Consider the following 27,015-nt stretch of genomic DNA (forward strand, 5'->3'; position numbering starts at 1 on the left):
ATTGGCCTTGCCCCTTTAGAACCCACATCGGTCCCATACCGACTTCGGAGATATCAGATAAAATCACATCAGGTAAAATCGGACCGATGGCGGAGCTGGGCGGGCTACTGACATCAATAAATTCAGCCTATACAGAGTGTCCAGGCTGACTTTAGCCAACGGTTAAAAGATAAAATATTTGAGGTAGACCAGGGAAACCACCTATATATACCTACCAACCGGCTTGCGCATCATAGGCAATTTTTGTTTTGAAATTAATAATTTAGCAATAAAGATAATTTTTCTAAACGCGTAAAAACGCGTAAAAACGCGTCAACGGGTGGGCTCGGTGGCTGTGCTCCCGCACGAGTCACTAATCCTCTGTTGTTCATCATGCAGGTGTTCGCCATCGCTGCCAACGCGCTCTTCGCTGCTCTGCGGGCCCTTTCCCCCCCTACTGTGTCGACTACAGCACCAAGCTGCTGTGATAACGGCATCATATTGCTGCTTCCGCCTGACATCACCGCTTCATCCTGTCCGACAGCGCCACATCCTGGCTTTTTGTTCCTTCATGATCAATTGAAAGCCTCATCGCCAGTGTCATCACCCGCCGATACAAAAGTGCTGCAACCTCCGTCCCCGCTCTGTGGGCTCGGTGGCTGTGCTCCCGCACGAGTCACTAATGCTCTGCTGTTCATCATGCAGGTTGGTGACAAGTATTCTCTGTTTGCAAAAAAAACTAGCAATTATTTCTTAGTGCAGCTGCCGAGCCCGCAGTGCTTTGTTTTCATTGTTGCTGACTGCAGTGATGTTTTGCGTGCCTTGCTGCTCTTGGCAGGAGATGTAGAATCCAACCCAGGCCCTAACACTATCGAGGATGTGCTCGCTGAACTAAAAAATCTATCTCCCGGTCAAACAACACTCATTTCCGAAATACAGGGCCTCAAGACACAGATAAATAGCACTGAAGTTGCCATAACCAGCTTGACTAAGCGAATGACCGATCTGGAGGCCCATTTCCAAGCTCTTTCGGATCTTCAAACTGACTTTGAAGCAATGAAATCTGAGAGTGCTGGGATGGCCCGACAGATCGACATTCTAGAGGCTCGAATAGAAGATGCAGAAAACCACTCGCGTCGCAATAACCTCATATTCTATGGCATACCCGATATTCTATGGCATACCCGATACTAACGCATCCGAAAATTTTGCAGGCTCTGAGGAAATAGTCATCAACCATTGCCTTCAGAACTTGAGCGTAACAATTGACCCTGAGAACATCGAACGCGCCCATCGCCTTGGCCGTTACAAATCTAACCACACTCGTCCAATCATCGTCAAGTTTACTTCCATCTAAAATTAAAGATGCCATATTATCGAATGGTCATAAGTTTCAGGATACTGACTTCAGCGTCGGCGAGGACTTTTCCCTCAGAGTCCGAAATGCACGAAAGCACCTAGTCGCGTTCGCAAAAGAAAAGGCAACAAAATTTGCTTGGAATTTGAAGACATTGCATATTGGTCCCAGGCGCTACGTGTTCGACGAAACTACGAAAACAGTCAAGGAAATAGTAACTTGTCCCTCACAATCAGATTAGCAACCACCTCATCATGAACCGTCTAGAAACCGTACCACGAAAGCTTCTTTATCTAGCCTCTTGCTCTCCGCTATATACACTAACATCCGTAGTTTTATTCCTAAGCGTGAACTTATTTCCAGCCTTGTTTCGTCATCAAATAGCAACCTACTTATACTAACTGAGACTTGGCTGAGCGGTGACATAACAGATAACGAAGTACTTACTGCTCTACCTTTCAGGTTTTTCGGAAAGACCGTAACGATTCACGAGAAAGGGGTGTACTCATTGCTGTCAGCCAAGATTTATCATGTTCCCTAATACAAGATTCATCCGACCTCGAAATGTTGTGGCTAATCTTAAACGCAGCACCTAACACAGTTTTACTCGGCGTTTGTTACAGGCCGCCACACAGTAGTCACGATTTTTCCCGTCAGCTTAATAACGTACTAAGTGATCTGTCCACAAAGCATCCTAATTCACAAATCTTTCTCTTCGGCGATTTTAATTTTCCGAATATTGACTGGCATAACCAGCCCACACCTATAGCTAACAACGGAGAAACAAGAGAATTCTTAGAATTTTGCAACAACCTCAATCTTACTCAGGTAATACTTGAACCTACCCGCGTAACACAGAACTGTGCCAATATTTTAGATCTCTTATTAACCAATCATCCGGACAGCGTACAGCCCGTTACATACCTACCTGAAATAAGCGATCACAAAGTTATCCACGCTAACCTTGTCCTTACGCCAAACCGGCGCCGCAAATGCCTTAAAACCATTCGTCTTTATGACAAAGGGAATTATAACGCCATAAATAATGAACTTAATGCGTTCCTTCAAGTCTTCTCGTCACGTTTTCATTCCCGCAGTATTCAAGAAAATTGGTTACTGTTCAGAGACAAACTAGAAAGTCTAACCAATAGATTCATCCCCCAAATTAGTTTTCGCTCTAATTCACAAAAGCCATGGTTTACTAAAACACTGAAACGTTTGGAGAACAAAAAGAAGCGTCTTTACCGTTCAGCCAGGTCTCAGGGGACGTATAGCGCATGGGTAAAATATCACGAAGCTGAAAAATCATATATCATTGCTATGTCTAATGCCAAGCATACCTTTTTCCACTCGGACTTGCCGAATATACTCACAAATAACCCCAGAAAGTTCTGGCAAGTCATCAATCCGCATCATGCACCAGAAATAACCCTGACAGATGAGTCAGGCGCAGTTTTGACTGATGCTGAGTGCGCCGCTGTGTTTAACTCTGCCTTCTCATCCGTATTTACAAAAGAAACTGAAATATCATCATCTTTTTCAGCACCATCGTCGATAATAAGTGATGCTATGCCACCAGTTGTCTTCACGTCATCTGGCATTTCGTCCTTAATTGAAAACATGAAACTTTCATCTTCATCCGGTATTGACAACATTAACTCAAAGCTTTTGAAAAATACCAATGATATTTGTGCGCAATTTTTATGCCTACTTTTTTCACAGTCACTGTTAACAAGTCAACTACCACACGATTGGAAGAGCGGTAAGGTCGTTCCAGTCTTCAAATCGGGTAAAAAAAATTCGCCGCTTAACTACCGTCCCATTTCCCTTACCAGTGTACCCTGCAAACTCATGGAACACGTCATTTACTCCAGTGTCATGAGCTTCCTCGACTGTCACAACTTTTTTCATCCTGCGACATGGTTTTCGGAAAGGTTTGTCATGCGAAACACAGCTGGCCATTTTTATCCATGATTTGCATGCTAATCTTGACTCTAACCTACAGACCGATGCTGTTTTTCTAGACTATGCGAAAGCGTTTGATAAGGTTCCCCACAAACGCTTACTACTGAAACTTTCATATTTGAACCTCCCCTCTAATATCTTTAAATGGATAGAAGAATTCCTGACTAACCGCTCACAGTGCGTCATCGTTAACAGCCACAACTCTCGTCCTATTCCAGTAACGTCAGGTGTCCCGCAAGGGTCTGTCCTCGGTCCGCTTCGGTTTTTAATTTATATTAACGATTTACCAACGAATGTATGCAGTAATATTCGGATGTTCGCCGATGATTGTGTAATTTATCGCCAAGTTAATAACGCCTCTGACCAAAAATCTCTTCAGGACGACCTTAACCGCATTCAAGAATGGTGTGCTAATTGGTTAATAGAACTTAACCCTCATAAATGTAAAATCTTGTCCTTCACGCGTCGCCGCAACCCGCTTCATTTCCCATACGTAATAGCTAACGTCCCTGTACACCCGGTTTTATCGTACAAGTATTTAGGCATTACCTTGTGTAGCGACTTGTCCTGGAGCACGCACGTTACGAACATAATTTCATCTGCTAATAAAACACTTGGATTTTTAAGACGTCATCTCCGCCTAGCCCCTAAACATGTAAAGTTATTAGCATACAAATCTCTTGTTAGACCAACATTAGAATATGCTTCACCCATTTGGGACCCGCACCAAGCTAACCTTATAAATACACTCGAATCAGTCCAAAACAGAGCAGCCAGATTCATCCATTCATCGTATTCTTACAACATCAGTGTATCAGCGTTGAAAGCTGAATCCGACTTATTGCCCTTATCGCTTCGTCGCCGCATTGCCAGCCTTTGCTTGTTCCATAAATTTTTCCATAATTCACTAGGCCACGCACCCTACATCGTCCCTCGAGCCCGCATATCTCATCGCACTCGTCATCCTTTTCAAGTTTCCAGACCTCGTGCCCGTACTACCACCTTTGCCGCATCATTTTTTTCCCGTACTGCAACAGACTGGAACGACCTACCCAACGAAATCGCAGCCATCATGTGCTCATCCAACTTTGCTAATAATGTTACCAGTCATATTTCTTTGTGTTAACACTTGCTCACCAAAATATATGTACCCACCCCTTATGTAATACCCCTCGTGGGTCTTTAAGGTAATAAAATGAAATGAAATATTGACTTTAGGCAGAAAATCTGAATTGCAAAGTTGGAGAGCATCTTCAGAAACCCCCTTTCTATTTATTTTGCGATGAAGAAAGCCTCACGTGTATCGTTTTTCCGAGCTCCAAAGAAAGTTCGCGAAATAAAAAAAAATCACGTGACTAGCGCATGCGCGCGCCACGACTGTGCTGCTCTCAATCCTGGCTTGAGTGAACGAAATCAGCTGCTGGCAAGGCGCGACGACCTCATTGCTCCGGCAGGCCGATATGTCGACTGTGGTTGCGGCCAAACTTGCGCCGTCAAGCTTGCAGACTGGCTCGCGCGGCGTCGCAACCACCGTCGACATATCGGTCTGCCGGAGTAGTGGGGTTGTCGCGCCTTGCCAGCAGCTGATTTCGTTCACTCAAGCCTGGATTGAAAAGAGCACAATCCTGGCGCGCGAATGCGCTAGTCACGTGAATTTTTGTGTTTTGCGGACTTTCTTTGGAGCTCGGTAAAAAGACACACGTGAGGCTTTCTTTATCGCAAATAAATAGAATGGTGGTTTCTGAAAGTGCTCTCCAACTTTGCTATTCACATCTGCCGTCTAAAGTCAATATTTACGCATTGATAAAAATTATATTAATTACTCCGTAATTAATAGCAATACAAAAAATTGCCTAGATGCGCAAGCCGGCTGGTAGCTGTATGTAAGCGGTTTCCCTGGCCTACCTCAAATATCTCATTTTTAACCCTTGCTTAAATTAGCCTGGACACCCTGTATGCCGAATTCCATGCCACCTGCACTGTGCACAAACTCCCCGCAGACAATGCGCACCTTTCAGTACTTCGTACACTTCCGCAAAAATGAAGCACAGCACGCAAGATGTAAGGGCTGTTTAAGTTTAAAATCCTTTACGCTCTCGTTTTGAGCAGACCCAGGCGGACATCGTACGGAAGCCGCTCCGACCCTGAAGCCAAGCTTTCCAAAGCTTTCCGTGCGAATGGCATACAGCTGGGAACGCGCTGCATCAGCAGGAGCACCGGGAACAAAAGCGCGCTGTGCGGGCCCCCGAAGGTTCTGCTTTAAAAAAATGTGTATTGAGTTTGTTGGTATAGCGTTCCGAATTTTTTTAATAGAAGGGCGCTTTAAAAAAATGTGAAGGCTGCGCAAGCACAGCGTAGATCGGGTTACCGGCGGCAGTGCCTAGCATATTGTGTGTACGAGCGATTTCATATCATAATTGCATGCAAGCCTCGACGCCTGCCGGATGCGTTCATGCGCACCTTTTTGCTTGGGGCTACACAATGAACAAACGTGGGACAACTATAAGGAAGTGGATTGGGGGCGGAAGAAATTGGACGTGGTCCGGGGCGCGTGCCGTCGAGTCCACGCTAGCGGCACCGTGAATGTCATGGTTGCCTTTGCAGAGACGAGAACTTAAAACAAGGTTCAATTTGACCCGTTGCGCAGTAAGATTACAGGCCTGTGTCGTTGAATTGTGAGCACATGATCGGGAAGATATGCGCCTCTGGCTCGTTCGGTACTTTTGCGATGTCGGCGTCGTAGGAACTGTGCTATGGTGTGGCCTGACATGGTTTGGGCGAGACCCGTTTCAAAAATGTGGCTAGCACCATCTCTAAAACAGTCTAGACAGTGTTACGTCAGCACTACAGAGCATTTTATGCATACATCTGCTTTCGACTGGTAGGGACACTCCAATTTTCTATCATCACAGCTGTCATCTAACGATACGCTCTAGTTTATCTCCAGCAGAAATACCTTTGGCGCATATTCGGAAGCACGTCCTCGAGCAGAGGGTGGAACTGAGGATGCTTTCAAGAACAATCCCTTTCCGGCATGGTAGTCGCACTTATCGAGACATGCGCTGAAACTACCGCCTTCTCACTGCCATGATCTGCTTAGAGTATCTGGCTCGTGTAGAATGCACATACTATTTCTCATTTAATTAGAATTTTTACCGCGGCGTTTGATGTCCCACATATAATAATCAACAGAGAAATTTCTACTTTCCTACTCAGTGCATAGCAAATAGTGAAACTCGTATACTCACTTTGGATGACACCCTTTAAACCAAGCTTTACCGTGATCATCCGCAGTGCAGACGAGCTCACGGTGTTCCCGCCTACCACCAGTTTTGTCACGCTGGTCGTGTCCACATTCTGTAGATGCGGATGATCCGCAAGTTTCCCGACAAACGTTGGGTACACCATTAGCATAGTCGGCTGTAAACAAAGAAAAGAGCGAAATTTCTTTTTCGAAACCTGATTGCTCAAATTAGCCACCACACGTTGTTCCGAATTCAATTTGGCATGTGAGAACTGCGGGTGCGAAGAGACAATTAATCAATTCATAATTGCCCTCTGTTTGACCGTGAGTGTCTCCTCCTGGCTGCAACGCTCCGCCGCTTAGGTTCTCGTTCCCTTACAGAGGCCGAGATTCTGTGTCCTGGGCTGAACCCTCATCGCAAAGAACAGCTCTGAAGTCTACACAAGTCGCTTTTAAAATACTTGAAATAGTCAGCATTGAGTTCAAGGCTCTAAACTTTCAGAGTGTGCCCAGTGTACTCCGTTAGTTATGGACCACGGACACGCAAAAAAGTAGCCTACCTTTCTCTCCCCCCTTTATATCTCTCCCTTCGTCCCCCTTCCCACGTGAAGAGTAGCGTTTATGCGGCTGGGCCGCATAAACGACAAAATTTCAAACCTCATTCCTCGCGTGTGGTGGTCGCACTGATGGCCGATACATGCCCGGAGCTAATAGATTCGCTTGGACAAGCTTGCGAAACAAGGTCACCGAAGGTGCTGTAGAGCTTGCAACATTAAGTACGTAAGAAAGAAACGTAACACTAGACGGTTTTAGCATACCGGACGCGTATCAGCGGAGACTAATATCAGGTTATCGGACCCCTCCTGCGCACGCGCAGTGACACAGGTGGGACCAGGCGCGTGCGCAGGCGCAGGTGGCATCCGGTAAAGCGTTATACTTCTCCGCTAATACCTATTCGATATGCTATGAATGTCCACTAAAAAACGCTCATGGCGCATGTATTGCGCTCGTTGACGAAGGTTTCTAGCCAGCGCTGAAGCAGCATACAGCATAACATTTTTTTTTCAGGAAGAAGAACATCTTGAGAAGATAACACTGGAATACTTGTATCATGTTAGCCTTCAGCACAATACTATATTGTTTAACTTCTTGATTGAAAATGTAATGGCTAGAATCTGGACTACGAAAGCATTCTAGATCCGTGACCAGTTTTAACAGAATTTTTTCCAAGTTATTTGCTTACATAAAGGAGCAAATCTCAGCAAAACAAGCGATGACTGAAACAGTTATCTGGTGGGATATTCGAGCTCAAATTGTTCGATATTAGGAATAAAGCACTGAGAGCTACAAATCCCTGCCTCACGTGCACATGTTGCGAAAAGCCTCCGCTGTCTCTCTCGCACGTTGGCTGCTGCCACAAGCCTGACATGGAGCAACCACAGTCGATGTTGTCGTGCTAGTTGCCGCAGTTTTGTGACCTCGGTTTTAACCTTGCGGCACCTCATTGCAAGGTTGCGTAGTCAGCCGCCTGCATCCCTAACTTCTCGTTATGCCGCGTGTTTTCGCCCCGATTCGAATGTCTCGGGGACGCCCGCTGTGGCTTCCAAAATATTTATTAAATTTTGCTGAGACAGAAGCGCCCAATTATAAAATTGCTGCTTCAATTTAACTGCAGCATAATGTAATGTACTGTTTGAAACTTTGCTGTATGATCAGCAACGCACCTTGAGCACCTGCAAGATTCTGTATCAGTTTAATAGGGCGACATCGACTTGAAGCTACATGAAAGGTTGCTCCTTTTTGTAATGTCTCTAATGAATTAATAGTGGCGTACCTAAGAGAGTGCGAACCGCATGGGGTGCAAAGCTGGGATGATGCAACTGCAGCGCAGAGAGGAGGGTGGGGGGTACTCACTGGCTCCAATGCCAATTCGGCTACAACTGTCCGAGACCTTACTTCAAGAATGCTCGACCCTGTTATCATTCTGGGTTTGATGATCACTTAGGTGGGAACAGGGAGCACTTGGCTGTCTCAGGTTAAAACCAAACAACTTAAATACTAGGTCTCATACGCCGTATTGCTCCCAAGACTAGCGGAGCCTCCTTGCATGTCGCACGGCATCTGGCGTGTGTGATTCTGCAAACTGGCCTCCTTCACGGAGCGCAGCTTCAGCATTTAGCAACGACTCAATGGGATCCTCTCGAAGCCTTTGAGAGGCTATGAAAGTCATCACTTGACTTCTACGTATCATCCATATAGTCACTTTGCAAGTACATGCCCAGCTCAATAGAATGGGCTTAACTAGTGGAACAACGGCGTTAGGCTCGTAGGTTAAAGGCCACTTTCGCACTCAACACGAACACTAATGGCTTACGTTTCGTCGCATTCCTCGCTGCCACAGCCGCCCCCCCCCCCCCCCCCCCCGGTTCTTCCTCCTCACTGGAATTTTAAACAACTAAGCGGCAACAAACCAAGCGATATTTCTTGCCCAATGTCCAGTCATGCATTGTCGTCTCTTGGCGACCGCATTTCTCAGCAAGATTCCCACATGTCCGTGGCTCCATCGTTCTCTATGCGGATTCCAGTATCCTACGCTGCGGAATGGCAACTACAATCTTCTGCCGTTGCAAGCCTGTACTTGACCAGATGTCTTGGTTTTTGAACCTTGCCAGAGCCTCAAAATCTAAAAAAGCTTTCCACAGGCAGTCCAGTAATACCATATTCATTACTCCGTTTTGAACCCCCCAAGACGAAAGGAGTTTCCAGCGGTTAACTGCTCTGCGCCAGAGTTGCCACACTACTGGAAGACATTTCTGAAGCTCCTCACGCCAAGCAGCCCTTTTCCGCCCTTGCGTCTTTTTTATTGACCAAATTTGGAACCGCAATATAGGTGTTCCTGACATTCATATATAATGCATGCTATCACTCTACTGTTGTTCTGCCGCCGCGGTGGCTCAGTTGCTATGGTGCTCGGCTGCCGACCCGAAAGAGGCGGGTTCGATCCCGGCCGCGGCGGGTGAACTTCGATGGAGGCAAAATTCTAGAAGTCCGTGTGCTGTGCGATGTCAGCGTACGTTAAAGAACCCCAGGTGGTCGAAATTTCCAGAGCTCTTCTCTACGGCGTCCCTCATAGCCGGAGTCGCTTTGGGACGTTAAACCCCATAAACCAAACCAACATAATGTTGTTCTGACGTATCATAGTAGCACTATGAGTTATGCGACATGCCGCTGCAGAGAGCTCGAGATTAAATGGGAACATCCGAGGTTCTGTAACCTGCACCAGAATCTCAGTACAAAAGTGCTGCATTCCGCCTTTACAGATTACAGTTGCGGCGGCAGGCATCACATCAGTCGCTTTTGGTTCCGCAGTATGAAGTACAATGAGCAACCAGCGAAAGTGGGTGCAACCCGAAAAGTGCAGAGCAGGAAACGCATTGCAGGTTCACATCGTTGCTTACAAAACATTGAAGCGAGGGTAAGAAACGCCCGCATGTTAATTGTACGGGACTGCGATGCGCACTGATACAACTGACACAGTTCTGTACGGTTCGTAGTTTCGTCATACCAGAGGGGAAATGTGACGCAGTACGACACTGCGTTGGTGTCATTGCAGAACATTCCAGCTCCAAATCCGTATGTCTGCAGAACCTCTTAACCTTCATGTCAGATATCATCCGTGTAAGCGTTTCTTTCTCCAATAATTTCATTTTTTAACTATTCTGTTTTTATCATACGCCTTTTGTTTGTGGTTCGGCTCGCAAAAAATGTTGTATAACCTTTTTCCTCTCCAAAAAAAATATACACGCAAGAATGACTGAAATTACTACGCAGGTATTCTATTTGAACGTAAACTTGCGGGTATCTGTTCACTCGATATTTACCCTGTACGCTTCAACGGCGCCCAAGAACGCATCGATGTCCGCCTTTTGAATCAATACCGATGTACAGCCATGGGCGAGGTTACAAAATGTCATTGTGAAGCCTCCGATGTGCATCAGTGGTGCTAAGCTCAAGACCTTGTCGTCTTTGTAAAACAATGACTGGTCTTGAAGCCTGAAAGCAAACGTCGTAAATTAATTTTAACACTTTCTTCAAGTTATATTTATACACCCTGTTGTATGGAGAAGAAACAACGAAAACAGTACAGGAAATTGTGCCGCTTAAGACTGAAAAATGCCCCGCGTAACATTAAGCTATTTTGTATTCCTCTGAACCTAAACACGAATATGCATGCATAGTTTGGGACCAGTATACTAAATCTAATACAAAAATTCTTGAAAAAATACAGGAAACAGCTGTAACGTTTATCTTTTAAAAATATGCAAACACTGACTGTCCGCCGTCTTAAGCAAAAGTTTAAAAATTGAGCGGCTTGAACTTGAGGAAAGAAGTTTAGGTTAGAATTTCTTTGGGATCAGACTAAGGCTTTATTAAGTTCTTGCAGTGAGGTTACAAAAAAGAATTTCCAGATGGAGGTCCCCTAGTCAGTCACTGTATCAGGCCCTCCCATGATTGTCGTAAGCAACTAAATACACTGAAAGCGGCGAAGACAAGCAATGAAAATAAGAACAAAAAGAAGAAAGCAAGTGGCTCTAAAACCGGGATTAGATCCATGCACCGCATTCGCAGCAGTGAAAACACTGCAACTAACGCAACAAATGGAAGCTGTACATTAGTGAACTTGACATACAAAAGAGAAAAGAGGGACTCGTTATAATAAACGAGACGGAATCCAACAGTTACCGGAACCAAGGAGCAGAGGAGTTTCTTTAATTAATGTTGTTCATCAATGAGAGATTAATAAAGTAAATGCTTTAAAGATCATTGATTACAAAGCATAAGAAAAAACAACCACATGCCTAAGGTAGCATCCGAATCCACGACGTCCGAATCTAGCGTCCGATGCTTTACCAAAGTAGCAACGGTGACGGCTGTCCAATTTTCTGATTTTTGGGGGCATTTATGTGTATTGCAACCGAACATTGACAGTGTTCACCAGCGCTAACCTCGTCATCGGATCCTACCGGCTACACGTGGTTGTTTTTCTTTGGATTTCTAATCAATTATCTTTGAAACAATTACTGTATTATTCTTCCATTAATGAAGATCACAAATAAAAAAAACATCCCTTATCCTCCTTCTTTCTGGTGATTGTTGGATTCCGTCATGTTTGAGACATAACAACCCCTCTTTTCCCATCGCTTTTATCCTCTACAGCTAACGAAGGCCTCGATTCTGGCCCTCTTGATGCCCTACGTAGCATAAAAGGTTCTCGCACATCTTCCACCCTCACCGTTCGACCATGCTCCTACGTGGCACTCGCCGTAATACAGGACGTAATACGTCCGCCGCTATGGACGAGGGTGGCGCTGGTGAACACTCTAAATGTTCCGTTACACTACATATAAATACCCCGAAAGCAGGCGACTGGACAGCCGTCGTCGTAGCTTAGTTGGTAGAGCACGAGACGCGAAATTCCAAGCTCGTGATTTCGGATCCCACCGCTGGCATATGGTTGTTTTTGTCCTGCTTTCTAATGAACTATCTTTAAAATATTTACTTAATTATTCTCCCATTGATGAATACCAGAAATTAAAAAAAGCAGCCCTTATGCTCCTCGGTTCCGATGACTGTTGAATTGTGTCATTGGTGAACTTCGCGAGTGTACAAAATATACAATAAAAATATTGTAGGAAGACAAAAATTCAAAGCAGTAATTCTGATCAAGGAATGGACGAGGTTGCTCTTAAATCCAGAGCGGTGGCCTTCAGGTAGAATGTCCCTTCGCATTCAGGAAACGCTTGGTTCGGTCCTCAGTGCTGCCGGTTACCGAGCGCTTTTCAAGTGCTTAAAGTTTTCCCCGGGCCTGATGCTCGGCTTTTAATTCGGAAATGCTTGTTAAAAAGATCCTCGGCCAAACCGCTGGTTCGAAGTGACCTTTCGGGGTAAATTCGCCTCCTATTCCGTATGTGCTGCGTTCGATCCCCAGCGCCACCGTACACACCGGTTTCTTTAATCGCTGCAAGATTTCCCGGGCCTGGTGCTCGGATCTTGTAGGTTGAAATGCTTGGGGGAAAAAAATCCACAATTCGACTTTACTACAGGCAGCACACTTAAGTTCTTTAAATAACTTTAATTACTTAGAAGTATTTAAATGAGTAAAGTTCACATTTCAGGTTGGAATCGGATAACTAAACCGTGTTGCGTGAGGTCTGACCAACGAGCGCTATTTGTGCTTTATTTTCTTCCAGGTTGCTTCTTCGTGATTTCACGAACTTTTATGCCCACCCTGCTTGCTTAGACTGTACTGTCCAGTTTTTTTTTTTAAGTAAATAAACGAAAACGAAATATATATCTGCCCCTTTCATCCCTTGACTGTTTTCATGGCAGATATGGTCTAGGTGACCACCACTATAGGAGATCCTGGTATGGCGGATTTGCTAAGTTATAACCCACACACAGACGCTCAGAGAGAATCCAGGCATTTCGGTACGTTTGACGGCGTCTCACGATTCGAAACCGCGTCCCACCCAATGACAACGACTGCGAAGAGGAAGACAAAAACTGGCCGTTTTTTTTTTCAACTTTATACGATGCGGAGGCTAAGAATACATCTATGAATTAATGACATACCACTTTTCTAAACGAGTGCATCGATTTAACATCCTTGTTTGAGGCATACTGGGCTGATCTTTAAGCAACTGTGTTGCCAGCTAGAGCCATTGAAAATCGATAGAAAATGGTTTTAGAGCAGCATGTTCGCAGCTTTGGGGCATGAAACTGCTGAATATTGCTGCCACGCACGGACGTCTTATTTCAGATTAAAATTTAAAAGCGATGCTGGCATCGAGGCACCCCAGAACACTGAATTCGCGGTGGAGTCGAAATCGAAACCCAAACGCGAAATTGCCAGGTTGGGCCAAGTAGGCACAAGACCTACACTGAATTTCTACGTTAATCACGGCCAAAACACTAAATCCTTGTTTAAAACCCCCATGCTATGACCGGGTGACGCAGCAGGCCGCACTTTGTGCACATGCAACGTGCGGCCATGGATATGCAGTCAACTTCGTAAAAGGCCCTAACCATCCGCGTTGAAATGTCATGCAGTACAGCCTTGCAGATGTTTAATAATAGACACATTTAGCATATCGTGTGCCGTGCTACCGTTACCGTTGCCGGAATACAGGGAGCCCAGTGCGCACGCGCCGATTCGTCGCGATGCGCCAGACGTTCGCGCAGCTGCCGGGTGCCTGGCTCGCGCCCTCACGGCGATCTGCACTTGCGTACTGACGGCACGCGGGCTTCCAGTACTGCGGCAGCAGTAACGGTAACACGGTAAACGGCATCCTGGAGCTGTCCAATATCACGCGGTTCTGCCTACTGCGCGTCATATCAACGCCTTATAACGACGATGAAATCGGCGAGAGTTCGCGCAAACGCATGAAGTCCTTCCTAGCAATGGTGTCGTCTCTTACAGTGATCCGTTCACGACGGCACGCGCCCTGCCCCATTATGTTTGGAAAAAAAATAGTGTTAAGTAGAGCATGTGCGTGACTATGACGCGTCACTGCGACAAGGGTTCCTCTTTACTATACCGCAGCCTCTGTTTGAGTAACGAAAGGAATTAAACGTGTTTTCAAACAACTCTATTTTCTTACTACTGAAGTTCGCGCGTGCAATGTAGAGTGAATATAAAACAAAGACACGCGTGAAGCAATTGCCTGGAATGTGAACGTTGTTTTTCCGTAGCCCGCTGCGAAGTAGGAACAGAGTCACACAAGTTTGAATCAGCTTTGTACTCTGCTGTTAGTAAGTATGGAAACGCAACATTTCCTTCAAAGGCATCTTTCTTTAAATCTTCATGCCGGTTGTTTTTCAAACAAAGGTTATTGCAAGTGTATTCGTGAAGGGAATAAAGCAGCATTCGACGCTCGTAATGATAGAGCACTTTGTGCGCTTGCGCGAGCGCTCACAAATTACTTATTACTGTTATCAGGTGCTGCCATGCTGCCGGCTCGATGGGCGCGCATTACTATTACAACTCCGCATGGCTGTACAAGGCGGCAGCCTTATAAACGCTTGCGCTCAGTCTTGCTGCGCTTACCCATACATTGCCGCTTTTGCGATAAGATTGCGGTGCGTGATTTGCACGCCTTTAGGCAATCCCGTGGTGCCACTTGAGTATATTATCGCCAACACCGAGTCTGGGCCTGCATTCACATGAGGCTCAGGGTCGTCAAGAGCCGACTCCATTAGTTCCGAGAGGCTGGGTACTCCTTCAGAAGCTCCTGTGATGGCAATGATAGTCTGCAAAGATAAAAGAAGAAATGCGCTAACAGAAACACAGGCAGCCACGGTGAAGCGGAACAAATATTTTGTTAATTGTGGGGTTTTCACTTCCTTAAGCGGTAACATGGCCTGTGAGGGACGGTGCAGTGGAGGGCTACGCAATAGTTTCATCCACCCAAGGTTCTCTAACGGGCTCTGAGATCGCCCAACACACATTCATTATACAGCTAAATTTGTTATAGCTTTGTACAAGTCATTTAAAGAAACAATATAGCGAGTACAACGACAGCCATGTAACAAGTTACGCGAAGCGCGTTAGGTGGACACTGCCGTCACGTACCTCAAAGCGCGACTGAGGTGTCCACTGACCCAAGGAGCCAGTAATGTGCGTTTCTTTTCCTCGAAATCAACAGAGCGTTCAGGCTGCGAATAATACAGCACCGGAAATTGGACTGGAGTTCGTGAAGCGTTCCTGGAACGCAATCGAAACGAAGACCGCAAGCGGAGGAAGGCCGAGTACGCATCTGAGCGTAGAGACGCCAAAACTGCACTTTGAGACGCCCAACTAGGCAGTCGCCTCTGAAGCGTCAAAATGAGACTGCCATTCCAGACGTCTCGGCCTGTAATGCCAATTAGCTTTCGCTGATTTATGCGCAAAGCCGGTAAGCTTATGTCTGATAATTTTTTTTTGGCCGCCATCGAAATACGGTCGCCATGGCCGGAATCGGACCCGGGACCTTGGGATCAGCAGGCGAACGTTAATGTCACAGAGCCACTGCGGCGGGTGCGAAACGAAATATCCAGGACTTCTGTGCTAAAAGTAAACAAGGACTTAAAAACACAGAGTCTCCTACTCGAGTAAAGCCAGTTATGTGCTTTTGAGAGTCGTGTGGTCTAGTCAAGAGATTTTTAATTAAATAAAAGACTAATTATATAACTTTTTAGACAGTCGGTTCAAGAACAAAGCCTCACTTCAGAAGTCGTAAATGGTACTGAAACACAGCTGCCTGAAATATTGGCACCAAGGTACCATTTCCGCACCTTTATTTTCCAGCCTTAAAAGACCCGCGTAAAACCCATGTTCTCGCGCTACAGATGCTAGCACATTACTCTCGCCCAGGGCTCATGAAAAGTTCGTTCAGGGACAGCGTTTCGATGGAAAGCTGTCCCTGTCTGAGACGCGTCTTGCGACGCTCAAGTACCGATGTTTCGCCTAAGCTTGTGTAATTTGCGGGCTTTAAGGCCTGTAAAAAAGGCTGCGTACATGATAGTTTGGTGCAATTAGTTCATCCAGCCGTTTTCCAAGAGAATCTACAACTTCCGCATTGACAATTTATATCTGACACCAATATTTAGAACGCGAAAAAAAGTTTTCGCAAAGAATAAGGTTTCCAGAACGAAAAAGTACGGTTGACTTGGCCCGGATACTTTGGACAGCGCTCAAATGATTTACACTCATCTAGGAAACTATTTTTTAAAAATCATGGGTACTTTTAGTTAGTATATTTTGTGTATGATAGCGTTAGCTGCTTATGTGCCATAAAACACAACAAAGCATAATGAAAACTCATATGTTGTACTGGTTAAATTACCCGTAGAAAGAAAAGACGTTACTTCTGTTTCGCCTTTAATCGGCATTCTTACCTTTCATCAAGCTACGAGTAGCGCATCGTTTTCACGTAACAAACTCGAGGAATAAGAATATGTTCGTGTCTGATTCACTCCGACAAGACAGCATGTGACGATGATTTATTATCCAGAGGCGCACATTATCTGGTGCTCAAAGTAGAAAAAGACAAGAGCATATGTTTGTAAGCAGGGTAAAAAATATTGTCTAAATTCTTTCAGAACACTCCAATTTATGCATGCAGAGATGGGCTGCGACTGCATGACATGACACGTCTGAAAGAAAGAGCAAACTACAAAACCCTAAGGAAAATAATATCAACTATGATAAGCGTCTAACCAGTTTTCAATAGCATGCTTTCGATTTTCAACCCCAAAGCCGGTTCCGACAATTCAAAAACTGAGCTAACCTTCGATGGTTACAGCCTTCAATATTACATTATAATCTCGCGCCCCGGCCGCCGTGGTGGCTCAGTGGTTATGGTGCTCGGCTGCTGACCCGAAAGACGCGGTTTCGAAACCAACTGCGGAGCAGTCAAATTTGGTTGGCGGCGAAATTATAGAGCCCAGTGTAGAGTACGGTTTCAGCGCACGTTAAAGAACCCCAGGTGGTCGAAATTTCTGGATACCTTCACTACGGCGTCCCTCATAGCCTGAGTTCCTTTGGGACGTTTAACCCCATAAACCAAACCATGATCTGGCGCCCAAAACTAAATATATAAACTCGTACCATTTCTGTTGACTGAACATTCTTTCATCCCACGTTATCACGTACATAATGCCCACTTTTCCGTACAATTGACATGCATATACTTGGTTTTATTGCCTTTCACGGCTGTAAAAAAAAGCAGCTGCACTGAATAATTGTGAACACCCGGTAAAATGTTAACATTCGCACGACATCTATAAAAAGAAGGCTTTCAAGATACGTAACAACATAAAATATTGACCTGAACTGATGAAACACCTCTGCAAGCCTGTTCAGTACTTCTGATGTTGTCTCCATCACAGAAGACAAACTTTGGTTGCGTGTCAGCAATTTGACGGTGAACTTCTCCTGCGAGAAGAAAAAATAGTTAGCTATTGGAGAACAGGCACCACAGCAAAACCATATTTTAGTCATCTGATTAGTACGCCTTTTCAAAAAGGGTACAAGCTCGAGAACAAAGAGAATTCGGGACGTTTATCTTTATGCGATGACAATGCGTTAGCGCTGCTCTAAAAGCTTAAAAAGCTAAGGTTGCCGCCTCAGCGCAATAAGCAGCGGAAGGTGATTGGAATCGGCTTAATGGACCTCCCCCTTGCTCGGTAGACACCCACCAGGTTGTTCACACGGCAACCACCCTAAGTTTGTGCATTCCTCCGCCCACGTCACCGACTCCTCTGTCCACGGTATGCACCCCTATAGGTTCTTTCCGTAACAGTCACCTATAGGCCATTCCTTCCTCTCCCGTACGAATGGAGTGAGAAATTTCTCTATTTCCACTTTGCTTTTTATTGCTCTGCGCTCTTACTGTTGACGTCACGCTGTCGCTTTCTCGTGCCTTAGACCACTCGGACATCATCCGAGTGGTCTAAGGCCTCGAGTGCCCGTCATCACTTGTTTTGGTGACCTCAAAGGCACCTACGACAGAACAAAGAAGAAAATGAAAGGATATGAAATGCAGCAAGAGCATAAAAAGTCTTCATCGCACTCCGTCCGGCGAGTAAGAAAAACTACTCGTCAACGATTACAAATCTGGAGCAAGCTCTTTTCTGTTTGGCTTACAACCACGATAGAAACCTCGCCTCCATGAGTTACTAATCGAACCAAATCGCACGTCCGTTCAACCGGGCAGAACGAAAGAACAACTGCCAGATTATTAGAGGAAGAAATTGCGAAATCAGGCCGGAAATCAAAAAAATATCGCGTAGTCAGGCTACACACCAAGCACGACTGAAGAAGTACCCAGGCTGCATATTGGGCCATGGAACAGAACAGTTCCAGGTTCGGTCTCGGCACACTTTCTGTCATTCGATTAGGGTCTCATAGGCTATCTAAATGTCCACAAAGCCAACTTTATGTGTGCTCAGTTCAAGGATGTGTATTATCTTGAGTATAAAAGAGCGTCTCTTTGCTCCCTTGCGCTCTCCCATTTTGCCCCGCTAGGTGGGGCAAAATGCTACATTCTGAGGTTTAAAATGTTAATAAATATTGCTGTGTTCCTCTTCAGCTGGCCTCTTCATAATGGGTGCGCGTGATGCCAGGATGGTGTTAAATAATTTCGCTGTATTTGTTCTTTGATACCTGTGAATAATAAAATGAAGTTGATGACTATGCAAATCTGTATCGCGTTGTGCCTCTTTCTCCCGAAATGGTTGCGATTATGCCGCTACAAAGTTATGTTCGAGGCCGGTGTAGTGCATTCTTCTTCTGCTGCCATGACTGTGGCACTTGAGGCAAATCATTCCCATTCGTTGCTCTGCGCTAAAGCGCTCAGGGTAATCATCATCATTTCAACATTTATTGAACCCTTAAAGATCCCGTCTGGGACATTACATAAATCTATTTTATTTTGCCACGCTGATTAGTCACTGCAGAATGGGCTTCCGATTCAGCACAGCTGTGGGTGCAATTATGTTAGCAAGAAATATCATACACCAGATAGGCTCCGTTCGTAAAAGTGTGCCGGTGGACCGGAACGCGAAGCATACCGTGTTGTTATAATAACGCCACAGCTTTGTTACTTGTGGCAGTGCGCTTTAGGCCTGAAAGAATGACGGTTATGTGCCTAGTGAAGTAGTGGCGTTCCCTATGTCATGCCGCGTTGTGTACATTTTGTAATTAATTGCTCTTCCCAGCTTGTAAAACCTACATATGTTCCTCAGCTGCTTGGAATAAAGCCAGTTGATAATCAGCGCTCGTGATGTATCCTCACTGTGCCCCATGCTTGCGCTGTTTCAAACACGATCGGTAACCAACAAGCCCACATCGCAACACCTGTGCCTTTGTAAGGGGAGGCAGTCCAAAGCTTCGATTGCACGCTTCCGATGCAGTCTCGGCGACCATAGATATATGTTTTTTTCTCCTGTGTCCGCCACAGAGGACACTCCCATTATTAAGTTCCAGTGAAAATACCACAGCTAAATTATTTTCCTGGTAGCGCCATTCAGTATTCTCAATGCTTCAGTAAAGACTTAGTAGCTTGACTTTATAATTCCTCTGTTTCTGGTGCCGGCCAGTCGACCATGTTTGTAATCGCACAGAGGCTGTCATTTCATTAATCGCCAACGAAGAAGGCAGTACGGCTATTCATGCAGTAAAGTGATGAGGAAGGCCACCACAAACCTTCGGTGAGATTGGTCTTGATGAGAGCGGCGGTGCTACCAGCGAAGAAAGTGCCGCATATGGCGACTAGGAGCTCACAGCTGTTTGCGCCGCGGTACGCGACAACATCACCGGGGCGCAGGCCGAGTCTCCGAAGCCCCGCCGCAACCCTGCGGCATACATCCAACAGCTGGCCGAAGGTGTACCGGGAGCCAGACTTGGCATCCACCTGTGCGAACACATGTGCGAAGGGTACCTGAACTCGGGGGAAGTACTCGCACGGCACAGGGTAAACCATTAACTTTCAAGAATTGCAACCTAAGCCAAGGTAAGAAGTGACGGCGACAGCTCTAATGCATCGTTTATCGAGGCAATGAGAGCGGTCACAAGTAGCGGGCCAGGCATACCGGGATACCATCACAACACAGAGGACTCTCAGAAGCAAACACTCACCTGTCTACCACTGTAGCATTCTCAATGACTAGGAGGGACAATGTGGTAGTTTTTGTTGAGGATACAATACGCCGGCGCCTCTTACCCTCTAAAAGCCCTCCTTTGCACCTATCATTTTTAAAATAAGCGTGGGCAGGGGAAACTGGCTCTGCGGTGCTAACGTTTCGCCACCTGACTCCAAACTCCGCGGAGAGAGTGATGCATAGCGCTTCAGCTAAAATAATTCAGTTAATTATCACACTATGGGAGCGCAAATCCCAGTCATGGCTGCACGCATCAAAGCTGCAACTGTCATTTAATGGAATGTTCGAATAGCTCATATCGTTTTAAAAGCACATGTGATTGAACTACTGAAAAGTTGCTCAAATAATTAAAGAACACCCGCACACCCTTACGCACCTTTACACCCAAAGGAGCAGCAAAGCCCTTGCACCCGTGCAACTTGTAAGAGTGCATAGGGGCATTAACGGCGCTAACGTGCTCAGCGCGCACTTAAAAAAAAACAAAAAGGGTGTGGAAAGGGTACTAACATTAGTGTGGGCCTTTAAGGGTGCAGTATTTTTTTACCCTGCAGTTGAGTTGATACTAGCCCGCCGTTAAATTATTACAAAATTTAGCCTCAGTCTTCCGGCATCCAAATTAACATTTTTCTTCTTGCTAAATTGAATACTGTGCACTGCGATAACGATACTTTCATGTTTTCCAGAAAAACATAAGCTAAATGAACCTTTCAGAAATAAAGCTGACAAATATAGAGGCTCCTTCCAGACTATGTTTTTTCAATATTCCTTGGAGTTCATTCCTGGAGTGTGTGGCTGGTTCACTCTAAGATTAGTGTCTTAAAGTACAAGCTGCCCTTGCAAAACAGATTCAGCCTAACGACTGACGACCTCACTTAACAGGCGTTCATCCCAGCGGTATATGCAACCACTGCTTGTGTTGTTTTTGGCAGCCTTACGAAGCATTATGGAGACTACATGCGCGTACACTAAATGGCCTTGAAATAACCTCTGCAGAATGAATGAACAAGGCACGCTTTGAAAAGGGTGAAAGATGAGCTTGGATAGGTGTATTTGCAATGGTATTGGTTTTCAATGCATAGTGATCGAGATATTTCCGCATTACATGTTTGTGGTCGGCATTTTTTATTCAAAAAATACCCGTTTACACCACGTCTTTTATGAGAATTGTTGTCGGATCTGGGGAGGTTGCGATACGCACGGCGCAATTAGCCTTCCTGTTAACTTTGTCGGTATCATGGCATTCCATTTTTATTGCCTTTTCAATTTGTGCCAACGCAGTGGGGAATATGTCAAGCCTATGTAAGAGATCTTACGCCCTGGTCTAAATGTTTGCTGGGCCTCTAAGTGATTGCGTATCAGTTTCAAGCGCACTTCTGCCTCTAACACCAAAAAATTCTGACTCTATTTAAAAGTGTCCGAAACCAGCTCGCCCGCGCCTGTGGCTCCCCCACTGCTTAAAAGAGCACGATGGGAAAAAAAAGGGACGACAATTAATAGCGAGGATGACGGAGAAAGTCATGAATATATACATTCGTACTGCGCGGATCCTTGCAAACAACCTCTCAATGGTCCCTAGAAGATGAGGCCATGTACCGTAAACGACTTATTTTTCCCTTCTTAGAATGCAGTCGTACGTAGAGAATAATTCACGGGTACTTAATTCCTCAGAGCAGACGTGACACGACCCTAAATGCGTCTCCTTTCTCCAAGGTCTGTAAGCTTTTTCAGGCTGAAAAAGCTATAGGGCTCATGCTACGTTATACCCCACTTTCATTTGATCCTTCTGAGCAGGAACTAAGAAGTGCACAAAAAAAAAATGCCCTGATGGCTATTGTTCCTTCAAGAGGACATATTTGGAAGTAATTGGAACGCCTGCTTTCTCGGCCGTAATATTATTCCCAAAAAGCCGCCGCGGTGGCTCAGCGGCTATGGGGCTCGGCTGCTGTCCCAAAAGACGCGGGTTCGATCCCGGCCGCGGCGGCTGGAATTTCTTTGGAGGAGAAATTCTAGAGGCCCGTGTACTGTGCGATGTCAGAGCACGTTAAAGAACCCCACGTGGTCGAAATTTCCGGAGCCCTCCACTACGGCGTCTCTCATAGCCTCAGTCGCTTTGGGACGTTAAACCCCATAAAAAAAAAGAAATTCCCAAAAGCAGCACGGCAGAGGGACCTTACTACTGCCCTTCGCACTTGTTGCTTCACATATAAATCATGCACGCGCTGATCAATTAGCCATTTTTTGCGCACTACATGTCGACAATTTGGCGAAATTATTCGCGCCACTGATTTTTATGAACTGGCGCGATTCCTGAAAAACGGCAAAAACAGATACTTATGCAAATTTTTCGTTTACAGAATTCAACGATCAGACTCAGACGGCGCCAAGAAGATCAACGATAAAACATCTTTGATCAAATGCCGCAACATACCTATCTGGCAAACGTTGAGAACATTTCGCTCCTTTAATTCTGTCACCCTATTGTCGGGAAATGTCACATTGATTTAGTAACTATGCTTTGCGCCTGTTTATCAATGGTTAATGGCATGCGAACATTCTTGTCATTAGATCTGTTATTCGAGAAACATCGCACACTCGCTGTCGTTCCCGGTGACAGAATGGGTATGGCTCATAATTGATATGCCGCAAATCAACCAACAGGGGAAAGGGCTGTGAAGAAAAAGGGTCCCCTATCTAAACCATTCATGATTTGATGCAACAGTAGCTTGGTTTGGGCTAGTTGGTAACAGGTTTTTGAAAACAGCGCAAGAAAGACACGGGCGTCACAGATGCAGAAAGGACAGGCGCTAACTTGGAACTTTCATCGTTAACTTTCACCATTAAAAGCCATTAACGATTTATTTTACCAAACGGCCAACAAAGACTAAAAATACCGGCTACAAAGGGCAAGCGCCATTTTTGAAAAGAAATTGAGATGAGAATTGTGAAGTTTGTGATGGTCTGCCATGCGCAAGTAAAGTGAAAACATATTATATATTGCTTGCCTATAAAGATAACATCGATTGCTAATTTTGCCCTTAATTGTATTACACCGCCATTCTGTTAACCAATGCTGTTGAACAGAGCCAACGAAGGGAGTGCTGTGCTCACCAGCGCAGTTCGGTCCTCGTAGTTTTGCCAGGCCTCAATGAAGAAAGTTGCGAAATTCACGTCCGGTACGATGGTTCCTGAGACTCGAGACTTGACAACGCAGTTTTCAATGACGACAGACACCCTTGAGCTGGAGAGCTGTTCTTCCGAGGTTGAGGGCATCTTCAGCGCACGGGCTTGTTTAGACGTCACGCGAATTTTTTAGTTTAGATGAAGGCTGGTTCCTGTGCAGTTTTGCTGCAACGAATTTTGAAAGGTCTTTGGTACTTAGAAAAAAAAATACTGAGCAAATTAAAACAAGGTAGGGACAGGTAATGGAGCAAGTACATTTGTAGATGTGGAATACTCTTTTATAGCGGCCACTTGGGACGTAAAAGTTCGCTACCAACGTCACCGCAATCCACCTGCTTGCAGTGACGCGCCATCTGCTAAAAATATTCTTGGAACAGCTGGCTGTGCAAGAGCCTGCAATGTTGTGTGGGCGGTTAATTCCTAAGCCTAATATTTGAAGAGGAGTGTAACCTCGTTATTTTCACATATTGGTAACAAATGCAAGTTTGCGCTTGCTACTCTGATGTGTGAGCTGTATCTAGCGAAAGCGAGATTTAGAAGGCCATTCTCATGCACCCTTACACAGAGAGCCGAGTAGTGACTTTGTTTTGGAGTTTTACCCACGCGCTAGTTCACACATACATCCTGACCTTCAGGCCTGAGCAAAAAATCAGTTTTTCAGCTTTAACAAAAATACATTTCTCACGTATGGGCGTTTCTATGAGCGTGAAGAAAAATAATATAACAGCCGTAGATCCTGTAGTTCTTTTTCTATGACTTTTCCTCTTAGTGCTCAACTGCATGCTCACTGCACGCTTCTTGCTTTTCTTATCATTGAAGCAGCGCCTACTTCTACCGTGTATTGTGTTTTTACTTTATTAAGGCGAAAGCCTTTAATGCCTCATCGCTGTCGACCGAAGGTTGTCAGCAGAGGTGTCACGCTTTTCTAGTGAGACCAGAAAAAAAATCTTCATGCACGACGGGATTCGAACCACCATCCCTCCGTTCCGCAGCCGAGCGTGCTAATGGCTATGCTACTTCCTGCTAACGCATATGTAGTTCTCCTTGTCTTGGACGCTGGAGAGTGTTTGCAGAAAGGCGTTGAATCAGACGGATGCCTCCCAAACACCCTCCAGTGTCTCCAGCATTTAAGATTCACAATGAACTGTGTACTTATTTAAAATCTTAACCCCACATGAGTGACACAATCTGCAACACCACACTTTAGGTCAACAAAGTGCCCCCTGAATTTTTTCATTGTTAAAATGACTGGATGCAGCTGCGTATTGGCCTCGACAGATTTCAAATTGTACGTCTTCTTATGCAGTAATAACGATAAATGGCACACTGTCATTAATACTGATAATGTTGTCGGTGTTCCAAGCTATATTAAAAATATGCCTTTATTTTTATACTTTTATTCGCACTTTGCACGGGACAAAACAGAACAAGAAAGAAGAAGAAAAAATTTAAAAATGCTCATTCAGCCAAAAACAAGTTCGCATAATAAAGGCTTCAGAGCAGTCATACAAATGGCTGAGCAGGATTCCTGCAATCAGGGGTGAAACAGAGCGATACACCCACTTGCACAAATTTGGTGGGAATCTACAGTCAACTAGAGAGAAATAAAAAAGAAAACATCATATCAGTTTAGGAGAATGAAAAGGTTGGAACTCCGGTTAACAGATAAATTACGCTAATTGTCAGAGATATTGTGTCAGGGCGATATCGCAGTTCATGGAATCATTTAACACTTCAGGGTGGTTACGTTACATCGTTCGTTCCCCGTAAGAAATATTAACAAGGACCGACTTTCCAAATTTCAAATTTGTTTGTTATATACAAAAACTTTTTACATAGAGAGGCTAATTAATTAAAAAAGTTAGCATTATTTCGTTATTTCTGTTTTAAAACTTTAGAACAAGCAGTGCATGCCTTGTTTTGTGCGGTAACAATGCCCTATTTGGAGAAAAATGGAGGAGATGATTCCCAGTAAGAAGGATTAGCTATGTTTCTTACCCTTGTCCCCCTTTTTCGCAAATTCGTGTGGGAGAAAAAGTAGAGAGGAATAAATAAGAATCTTTAGCTTCGACGGCAAGAAGTGCCTGTTGATGTAGATGACTCTCCCAAGATATGAAAGATTATACATTCGCATTTACATCGTCATACCAAGTCAACCGTCCTGATAAAGTCGCTTCTAGAATGATAAAGGCGTTCACTACCACCATTTGATTGCTGTTCATCATGAGATTTTGAAAAGATGTGAATTTTTCGTGGGGCGGAAAACAATGGCCTTTGTTTTAGGTGCGTTAATATCTAGTACATGTTGTAAGATTTGGGCGTGTGGCCTTACCTTGAACGGCTAGTTCTTCCGTAAATGCGGCTGAAAAGAGAAGCGTTGTATCGTCGGCAGACATTACAAATTTAGCAGTGCCCTCTAAGCCAACAATGTCATTTATATATGTGTCAAATAAGAAAAACTCTAAAATCATTTTAAGCGCTAGCTTTAAAGGCCCCGTTCACCCGAAAATCCGGTGTCGGCGGGGGTGTTGTGAGCAAAACATCACGGGCATGGCTCTAGAAGGTGGCCACCAGAGAACAACCTAGGAGGTTTGTGGGCCACCTAGATCACTTGAACTTGTGGCGCCATCCACCGGATAGTGAGCAAACTGCCCACCATGGCGGATGGCAGTTAATGATTGGTTGCTGAGAGCACCTGACATCGCAGGGCAGTGGCGCATCGCTTAACCGCTGCCGCACTGCGCCAGGCGGGTATGGGGACTTGCACAGGATTGCATTTTTTTGCTATTAACGTTTTTGCGATCCTCAGAAGCCTTACCCATAGGTTTTCTATGTCAGTCTTAACTACTCTATGCGAGCGACGGAGAAAACTTTAAAAAATATATTTTGCTGCACATCTCAAGAAGGGACAATTACTTTCAATATTTCCATAACGGTACCTTATAATTTTCCAATATTCCAAATATTTGTGCAAAATACTTGTCTAGAACGGCAGACATGCCTGATCCGAATCGTTCGGGGCAAAGCTCGCGACTTCTAGAGACAGCGCCAGGATCAAGACTGTCTCAGTGTGAGCATGCGCGGCCACAATGGTAGCATTTCCTGTCTTTCCGCGCCTTGATGGCTGCTGCTGCTTTGCCAGCTGCTTTCACCATAGACTTTCTTAATATAACTAGAGGGAAAGCCGCTGGCGTTACATTTCATCCACCATGAAGAATCTCAGGAATGCCGGGAAGACAAAGTTTCTTACTTGACTTGGCTATTGTTGCGCATGGATTCAGCAGTAAAAACACCACTGTTCTCGAAGCAAACCACAAAGAAATGCTGCGAAAGTTTCCATACCATCCGAACAAAAATTTTCACTTGCGTTAAATTTATTGAAGAAGTGAAAAACGCATTATCGAAATAACTTCATCTGCACACAGAGGAAAGCACCGCGGCGCAGCTAACATTTCGAGGGGCAATTGCTTTCGGCCTAACACTAGCCAAGCTAAACACGAATCCTCGCCTTCTCGGCATTCAAGTGCATTGCGAATGAAGTGCTTCTTAAGAAAGTCGCATAGACGGTGACGCCATCTCTCCCTGTCGG

At 45.1% G+C, this 27,015-nt stretch overlaps 1 protein-coding gene and 1 pseudogene across 1 annotated transcript in view; one reads left to right on the forward strand and one right to left on the reverse strand.

Annotated features, from left to right (window-relative positions):
• Positions 1-23,562, reverse strand: part of LOC149357993 (uncharacterized) — a 49,876-nt gene extending 26,314 nt beyond the window's left edge. The window contains exons 1-6 of the mRNA XM_089576705.1: positions 23,355-23,562; positions 19,792-19,999; positions 17,414-17,520; positions 14,653-14,855; positions 10,427-10,598; positions 6,550-6,721 (exon numbers count right to left, since the gene is read on the reverse strand). Of these exons, the coding sequence (XP_089432831.1) occupies positions 6,550-6,721; positions 10,427-10,598; positions 14,653-14,855; positions 17,414-17,520; positions 19,792-19,999; positions 23,355-23,516 (1,024 nt within the window). The 5' untranslated portion in view covers positions 23,517-23,562. The remainder of the gene's footprint in view (positions 1-6,549; positions 6,722-10,426; positions 10,599-14,652; positions 14,856-17,413; positions 17,521-19,791; positions 20,000-23,354) is intronic.
• Positions 373-1,577, forward strand: LOC149357994 (uncharacterized; annotated as a pseudogene).
• Positions 23,563-27,015: the final 3,453 nt, after the last annotated feature.

The sequence above is a fragment of the Amblyomma mixtum genome, chromosome 3 (assembly GCF_055824585.1).
Source record: "Amblyomma mixtum isolate Tamu chromosome 3, ASM5582458v1, whole genome shotgun sequence".
In the NCBI taxonomy this organism is placed as follows: Eukaryota; Metazoa; Arthropoda; class Arachnida; order Ixodida; family Ixodidae; genus Amblyomma; species Amblyomma mixtum.